General features: G+C 32.2%; 1 protein-coding gene across 1 annotated transcript; it reads left to right on the top strand.

Annotated features, from left to right (window-relative positions):
• Positions 1-4,094: 4,094 nt before the first annotated feature.
• Positions 4,095-8,711, top strand: LOC145736547 (uncharacterized). The gene is made up of 2 exons (XM_081990992.1): positions 4,095-6,071; positions 7,858-8,711. The coding sequence occupies exons 1-2, from the start codon at positions 5,861-5,863 to the stop codon at positions 8,337-8,339; spliced, it is 693 nt and encodes a 230-aa protein (XP_081847118.1). The 5' UTR covers positions 4,095-5,860; the 3' UTR covers positions 8,340-8,711.
• Positions 8,712-9,519: the final 808 nt, after the last annotated feature.

Below are 9,519 nucleotides of genomic sequence, written 5' to 3'. Positions count from 1 at the left end.
CCACCTCACGTCATGTCATCAACGTGCGCTGTCTCATTGGATCCTGTAGGATACAAAAACACGCGCTGCGCTGTGTAGTGCCACACGTGCTATACGTGCCTCAATTTGCGCCTTGCCTAATAATAATAGTGCATCTTGAGGTAAGTACGAATTCATTAGCTTACTTGTGTGTGCTGAGGTTAGGGGAACGAACCTATACTATTTTGTGACTATTTAGAAAAGAGTAAATTTTAGAAAACAATTTCAAACAGCTGGACAAAATAGGTATATTAAACAAAGAGAAATAATTTACCAGTTAGTGACTTTCTTAACAGAAAGAGGCATTATCATGTGTCAATATCGACATAACCCTAATATAGTGGACACGTAAATTCCACATTTTTTTGTGAGATCGATATTACATTTTATGGGATTTTATTGGCCGCTTTCACAAGACCAATTCGATTAGAAATCGCTAGAAAAATTATTTGTTAGGTTTATAACGATATATTTCATTTTCCCAATCGACAAAGCGGCACACCAATGAATGAAGTAAATATTTAAATTCAATACAATAACTGAGAGCTCCTACTAATGACAACCACCGTGAAATCAATTATTGCTGCAAAATAAGCGCATTAATAAGAAGTACAAATCGATGATTCTGTGTGACGTCATTCATCGCAAATCAATTACTAATCAATTTGTTATTATGAATGCGGCCATTATAAAAGTTTCCGAAAAAAAAACACGTTTAAATAAAAACGCAACAATTCTGGCCTTCTGGATTTATGATTATAATTATGATGATATATTGTAGTTAGCGAAGTGTAATTATAAATTAATAACTGGAGGTTATTTCTTGGTATTTATCCTACTGTAACATTTAAATTAGCAAAACTGTATTTTTTGTTAACCTACAGAATCTGATTTCAAAATTCCGATAAACTAATGTTTAATGTAAAATTTTGAGGAATTTCAAGTTTTCTTTAATGTATATATTATATTACACCACTCGATTGCAATTTTTGTGCTGATTTTTTTAATAGATCATACACTATTCTAAATTTTATAACAGCAGATATCAACATTTGAGGTTATTTTTAAAGTTATTTTGACATTAAAAGTATAATTATATTAATTATTTGCATAATTATACAGGGTGTCCCATAAGTAATGGTAAATAATTTAATGGCGCATTTATTGGGTAAAAATAATCCGATTTAGCACAACTTACCGCAGACGCAAAGTGAACGGAAACAGAAATACAGGGGGTCAAAGTTATTTTTCTAAAATACTATTTTTCAAATAACTTTTAAAAACGTTTTTTTCTACAATTATCAATTTGGGGGTTTTCGAGGGTGACAAAATTTGATTATCAACTCAGTTATAAGCTAGCTCATAGAGCGCGCCATTTGTGAAAAATAATTTGTATTAAAATCGCCTTAACTTTTTTGTAGTAGAACCAAGTGACAACTGGAACCCGAATATCTGTTTGCCAATATGTTCTAAACAAAAAGGTATACTTTGTTGGTATTCCTAAGATCGGTAGTTTTTGAGATATTTGCAATTAAAGTATTCTGTGCGATGCATGTACGAGGAAAAATTGAGGAAGTTTCAAGATTCAACGCCAGCATTCAACTATCCTTATTTTATTTTTTATAGGTAATATTACATGTTTACTAAATCGTAATTTATAATTAAATAATTCATCTTATCATAATCATTCAGAGACCTGCATCTGAACTCCCTTGGATGCTTAGTACTTGCGGGTTCATTTCTGATTTGGTATAAAAAAAGTTGCACTTTTTAAAATAAAGTATCCTGTATTTTATTGCATTTTTGGTTAGTTCTATTGATTATAAAAACAATTTATTATAATAATGATACATTTAACGTGCACCGTTTTTGTAAACATGGTGAACTATAATCGAAATTTAGGTTTTACTGATTTTCAAATATGAAAATTTTCAATTTTTGGTCGCCATTTTCTTGAAAATGGTCCTCGCTAGATATATCATTTAAAAAAAAACAACTCTACCCGGCCACAATTTTTGGGAGACTTGTATAGTCCTCACTAATTTTATAATAAGCCTACATTAGCGCTGAACATATTCCCAAAATTTCATTTCAATCGAAAAACAAACAAACCCGCATAAGCTTCCGAGGTAGTTCAGGTGCAGGACCCGGTATTATTCATCATTCTTCATTTTATTTGTGTTTTAGATTCAATTTACTTGTCCTTCCCAGTTGTGAAGTAAAGTTTTTGCAAGCAGTAGGTAACTAGGTATATGTACCATTTTAATTATACATAAATAACATGTTTAAAAAAAATCAAAAAATTCTTAGCAAACGTCAGTTGCAGCGTAAAGCTAAAAGTCAAAAACATGAAATATTATCAGCATTTGGTAGTGATCAATCCAAAGTTCCACTTGATCTTTCTCCTTTAACCCTCTTGTCTCCTTTGACAGTAAATAACTCTGTTGAAATCTTAGATCAAGATCTTCAAAGCTCGGTTCAAAATGATGTGAATCTTAGTGTAAATCCCAATATAGATCACAATATCTCTTCTAATGTTTGTTCTAATTCTTCTAACACTTTTACCTCGACTTTTACGCTAAACACTGTTCCCGTATTTTATGATAATTCAGATAATGTTGTTTTAAATCAACTTTCTAGTTCAGAATCGAAAGAGCAAATACACGAAAAAGTAAATATAAAAGATGAATTAAGATTATGGGTAATAAAAAATAATATTAAAGCTAATCATGTGTCTGAGTTACTTCATATATTAAAACCATATATCCCACAATTGCCATGTGATTCAAGGACATTAATGGAAACTCCTAGACAATGTGCAAACTTTTTAGAACTTAATAATGGTAAAATGATATATTTTGGTATGCGGGAAAATATTGAACAAAGGCTAAATAATTTTGCTTTGCAGACCACTAAAATTCTTTTACAGATAAATATAGATTTAGTGCCATTATTTAAAAGTAGTTGTTTGGAGTTGTATCCTATTCTAGCTTTGTCTAAAACTATAAAAAATTCTTCACCTTTTACAGTAGGAGTTTTTTGTGGAACAGGTAAACCTGAACCATTATCTACATTTTTGTGTAATTTTATTGAAGAAGTTAAACTGCTTAGGACGAATGGTATTGTTATAAAAGGAACTATAGTCACTGTCGATATAGATTTTTTTTATATGCGATGCTCCTGCAAGGTCATTCCTTAAACAGACATTAGGTCACAACAGCTCGCAAGGATGTGATACATGCAACATTAAAGGTAAATTTGAAAATCACGTTATGAATTTTTCTGAATCGAGAATTATTTCTCATAGCAGAAAGTTAGATTCTGATTTTTACTTACCTAACAGTAAATCATATATTAAGTCTAAATCGACTTTGTTAGAACTGCAAATTAAACTTGTCAGCCAGTTTCCGATAGATCCTATGCATCTAATTTATCTTGGTGTAGTAAAGAGAATGCTTATTTTAAAAGCATTATTATATTGAAGGAAAAAATAAGCAACAAAAACTTTCACGTGGAAATTTGAAGAGCATGAATGACAAAAGTGAAATTATATCTCAACATGTAACCTCAGACTTCGCACGAAAACCACGTAGTCTTTTTGAAATAAAAAGATGGAAGGCTACTGAGCTCAAACTTTTTATTATGTATACATGTCCAATACTTTTACATAATGCAGTGCATTCTCAAAATTACAACCATTTTTTGTTGTTACACTGTTCTGTGTTTATATTGTCAAATCTATTATTTATTAGAAAATTTTTTGATGAAGCCCAACAATATTTAGTAGAATTTGTGTTAACGGCACCATCAATTTTAGATAGAGACTTTGTTACCTATAATGTGCATAGTTTACTGCATTTACATGAAGATGTTAAGAGATTTGGACCTCTTTCAGAATTTTCTTGCTTTCCTTTTGAAAACTATTTACAAAATATAAAAGCTCTGACGAAGTAAAAATAAAATATAAAAAAAAATATAAAAGCTCTGAAGGCTTGACTCTTTAATTGTTCCAAATGGTATTTTAAACGCAGCTTACAACACTGAGCGACAATTAATTTCATGTGAATATAAAAAACTCAAATTGCCTAATTTCCTTTTGTCGATTACAAAACCTGACAATTGTGTAATTCTTCACAGTAAAAAAATATGTATAATCAAAAAAATACAATGTATTGAAAATGAATTTATTTTTACAGGAATGACATTTAAATATATGGAAGATTTATATAAAGTACCCATGACATCGTCAAACTTGTACATTTATTATGTAAAAAGTTGCTATGATTCTAGTTACCTAACCTTTCACTTGAATGAACTTTTGTTTAAAGCAATGTTACTTCCCCATAAAGATGGATATGCTGTTATTCCCATAAACCATACCATAACCTAAAAAATAAACTGTATGCCTAATTGAAACAGACCGGTCGAATTTTTCGAATAATTTTATAGTAAAATACTTTGAAAACTAATGCTCTATTCCGGTTTTTCAGTTTCCAAAATTCATCACCCTATCTTACGGTGATTTATCAAAGGCTTATATTTTTAAGAATAGTTATTATTTGTATACCTAGACCGTGAAATGCCATTTTTTGGGAAGAAAAAAATATTTCACGACCGAAGTGTACACAAAATTTTTTGTTTTGATCAAACGATATCCACCTAGAAAGTAGTAATTTTTGATAAATAAAATGAATACGGTGTAACAATCATGGTGACGTTTATTGTTATGCTTGCTGGTTATGCATTATTGATGTGAGGTCAAATAAACTCCTGTAGGAAACATTTTCAGTTTTTTCGTGTACGCGAGAATTAAATCGGACGACGAAGAATCCTGTACTGCTTTCGATTTAAAAGAAGCGCGCTAAATGGTGCACAATGGTCACATTGCATAAGTTTTTCTCGGAGAAAATTAAATTTTTGTTCAAAAAGCCGGTGTCAATAGCAACAGCCGAAAAAAAAATACAGGGAAAAAGTAAAGTAACACCCACTGTGACGTCTGCTATTGGTACGATTGGTGGTTATGATTTCTCGATTTGGCCATTGTGCACCATTTACCGCTTCTTTTAATTCGAAAGGAGTATAAGATTCTTCGTCGTGCGAGTTAATTTCGCGTACACGAAAAAACTAAAAATGTTTCTGACAGGGGTCAGTTAATTATTTAACGTCACATCAACCAGCAAACATAACAATAAACATCACCCTGATTGTAAGACCGTATGCATATTATTTATCAAAATTTACGAAATTCTAAGTGGATATCGTTTGAACAAAAAAATGTGTATACACCTCGGCCCTGAAATATTTTTTTCGTCCTCAAGATGGTTGTCTTCGGCCGTAAGACGGCTTCGAACGCCAAACTTTCTTTTGGCCGAAAAAATTGCATTTAACGGCCTAGGTATACAAATAACTAATAGTAATTTTTAACGTAACCTTTTTATCAATCACCCGGTAAACACTATGCTTAAGAGATATTTTAAGCTGACAAACCGGAATCTCTTTTAGAATAATGACTTCAATCGATACCTCAAACTAGACATTTTTTTATTGTTGCAGTTAAAAAGTATTTTAACTCAAATTTATCCGAAAAAGTCGGGCGGTCCGTTAGTTATGAATCTGTCCTAAGAAAGCATATTTTGCTAAATGGTATGGCAATTCTTATTTTTGTAGCAGTTTTTTTATGTTTTGTGATTTTATTAACATTCCCTTTGGTTATCCTATTATAACCTTAGGAGCGAAGCGAATTAAGGTTTGTGGGTACCCTTTAACATCTAGGACTGACCATTACTAAACTTTTCTTTTACTGAAAATTGGACAAAAAAAACTTGCAAATTCTTCTTCAGCTATGTATGCCGTGGTGGAATTTTCAAATCATGATGGAGAGCCGGCTGGAGAGATAGCAGTCGTTCCAATAACATGGTTGCAAAAAAATGGTTCGAAATGCTACTGGCCAATATCTACTAAGGGCCAAGCGTTTTCTGAGTTTGTAAAACTTCAAACCCCATTTAAATCGGGATGGCCATTACACAAGATTTATAAAATCTACCTTACAACATGTAAGTTTTCCTTGACAATGTGTATATACAGGTACGAAAATACTCAATTTTCTATTCGAAATCAAAGATATGAAGAGATAACGGAGAGCCAATCATTATGCTTCCAACAATGATGGGGAAAAGTCACATCCGCTTCGACAGAATGCCACATACAGGGTATTCCAAATGTTTCGAAACGGTCTACCTTTTTCCACAAGTTGAAAGCTACAAAGAAAGAATTTTGGAATATTACGTAAAGTTAAAAAATCTATCTCTTGATGGTCATTTCGAATTTTTAGGACCTAGGTCTTCGGACCAGCGACATCCACCACCTTTTTTGAAATGGATCGGTGATCATTTTAAGCAATTAAGGTTGAACGAAGTTTCATCCGGCCAATTTCGAGAAATCTGAGTTTAAATTTTGAGCAAAGAATAACAGGTTTCATTGTTGACTAAAATACCTGATAACGTCAAATTAGAAGGTGGATTAGGGATGAGAAATGTATACCGTAGATAGAGAAATGCGTTTTCGATCAGCGAAAGTACTATGGAATATTTCTCGTGTTTGGAGATGTGAACGTCTGCTGTCATCATATCTGACTAACACGAGTAATGTTACTCGTTCTCTTTTATTTAATTGAACTATTTTCTATTCAACTTGCAATGCGCTTGACACATTATAAATCTTTGACACGAAATCAACCTATTTTGAAATTCCAAAAACTCATTCCTAATTTACCTTCTTATTTGATATTAACAGGTTTTTTTAGTCAACAATGAAACCTGTTGTTCTCTGCTCAAAGTTTAAACTCAGATTTCTCGAAACTGGCTGGATAAAACTTCGTTCATCCTTAATTGCTGATTATCGGAATTTTGGTAGAACGTGAAAATTGATTAAAATCATAATCGATCCATTAAAAAAAATGTGGTAAATGTCGCTGGTCCGAAGTTCTAGGTCCTAAAAATTCGAAACGACCATCTAGAGATAGATTTTTTAACCTTACGTGATATTCCAAAATTCCATATTTGTAGCTTTTACCTTGCGGAAAAAGGTAGACCGTTTCGAAACATTTGGAGTACCCTGTACAATACTATTAATTAGTTTTTATATTAAGTATTATAGCCCCAGCTGTGTTTTTTTTTGTTGAAAGCATTTTTTTGCAATATTTTTTCTTAGCCTTGATGTCAAATGAGTAATTTCGGGAATATTTGAAATTTTTATACCTGCATATTCACTATGCATATTAAAAACATGCCATTTAATTATGTTTCTGTTATGCAGAGTTTTTCACAATAATATACAGGGTATTAAATAAACTTTTACATTTTTTTCTTATAGTTTTTACAGTTTTTGAAATAGCTCAATTTTGGACTATATGTTGACATTAAACCCTACGTAATTGGATAAGTTATATTTTTCACGTACGTTATGAATGATGCATGACAAATACTTGAAATCGTTAGGATAATCCAAAAATATAATAATTTACAGGGTGTTCCATTTAAAATAAGCTAGTTGGTGCCTACCTCCGATATAAAACCGGAAGTGCTAGAACACTGTAAATATTTTAGATTTAGAGCCCGGTGGGACACCCTGTATTGAAACAAAACTTTGTTGAAGCTGTCATCAAGACAGCATGTGTTGAAATAAAAAAGTGTTTTTGGACCGTAGTTTATATAGCAAACTTCGGTTATTTTTTTATGCATTATGGAGCTCTGAAATATAACGCATTTATCGTGGAACACCCTGTATATTTCACTATAAGAAATAATTATAATTACAAATGTCTAAAAAATGTTTTTTTAGCTTCCTTTGAGAAAGCAGACAAAACTGTGGAGGATATACTAAACACTGAAAATTCCGATTCAGTAGCGTCAGTAAAAAGTGCTATTGTGCGCAAGGAAGCATCCACCAAATTGCCTATATCTGGCCGTTTTCCAGAAAATTCGAATTCAGATGACAGGAATTCTGATTCATCTGACACTGGCATGTCTCAAAATAAAAAACAGTTTGCAATTGATCGAATGGGAAAAAAGCGGCGCTATTCAGATTCAACATCATCATCAGAAAAGTCTGAAGTAGCAATCAAGAAGAAAAGTGCTTTAACGGGTTTAAAACCGATGAAAAATTTGGACAGTGGTAGAAATGTTAAACATTTTGAGAGGCAACTTGAATCAACCATCTTAACTGAAATTAATACTGCTGATGAGAGCAATTCATATATCACCATTGCTCATAGTCATAACGTTAACAATGATAGTGTTCAAAGTCCACTACGTAAGTATTAGCTTGGTTTATGTAGTTAAGAGTAAAATAAAACAAAACTAAGATAACGAAGCAACGAAATGCCTGCTCTAAGTGTTTTGAATGTGACAAATAAAAACGCAAACATAACATCAAAATATTTACATCAGGTATTTCATGTCACGTCATCTTATTTTTGATTGATTTTCTTCATAGTTTAGAAGTGCTAAATATTAACTTTCTAAAGCTAGTGGTTTAGAAAGTTAATATGTCCCGCTTTTCATGAGTATACCCTGATATCTAAGTTAATAATAATGCCATTTATTTTAAATTATGGTGGTGCTTGTATGTCATGACATACATCACGTCTGCAGAGAAATGAAGTGTTTGGCATAAACAACATTTTTATTTACCATTGGCGTGCTGTGTTGGGTGGGGGTAAAAAGGGGTTGATTTTTTGGAAAAATATATTCGTCAAAAAAAAATATAAAAAATATATAGAAATTGACTCTATAAAAAAATATAGAGTCAATTTTAGTTAACATTTTCTACCAGATTTAGAATAACCTATTACCCCCCCCCCCCCAACACAGCACCAGCACGCCAATGGTAAATAAAAATGTTTATTATGCCAAATACTTAATTTTTCTGACATACAATCACCACCATAATTTAAAGAAAATCGCATCATTATTAACTGAGATATCAAGCTGTACTCATGAAAAGCGGGACACACTGTATATATATGTTAGCAATCATATCAAGGTGGCGAGCCCACCGTGAGAACTTCACACGGGCTCGTGGTACTTGAGGGCGTCTTTTATCAACCACTCTTGGATGGCGACATATTTATTGGTGTAAAAGGACGTCTTTGGGAATTTGCTACGCTAAGTTATTTTAAGTGTCCTTAGAATTATTATTGTAACAGATAAGAGATAGGAGTATGTAATATGATACTTGTGAGACGGGTGCTCTTAGGGTGTTTAGTTAAGGGATTGAAGAAAAGTGGAGAGCATTCTGATATTCACCAGCGGAGAGAGTGGTATATTGGAATAAGAATCATTAAATTGGTTTAGTACGGGGAAATTTGTTTTTATTCTTCCCTCAATTCTTACATCAGAAGTGGGATAGAACAACTACACCCTCCAGCTAACTACATTAAGTGATACTGTGCTTTAAACCATGGAGGAATTTGTGCAATTGTTTGCCAATTCGGTGAAATCT

This window comes from Ips typographus, linkage group LG12 (genome assembly GCF_016097725.1).
Source record: "Ips typographus isolate SLU linkage group LG12, UJ_Ityp_2.0, whole genome shotgun sequence".
Lineage (NCBI taxonomy): Eukaryota > Metazoa > Arthropoda > Insecta > Coleoptera > Curculionidae > Ips > Ips typographus.
The sequence above is the reverse complement of the archived record's forward strand: the minus strand, read 5'-3'. Positions and strand labels throughout refer to the sequence as shown.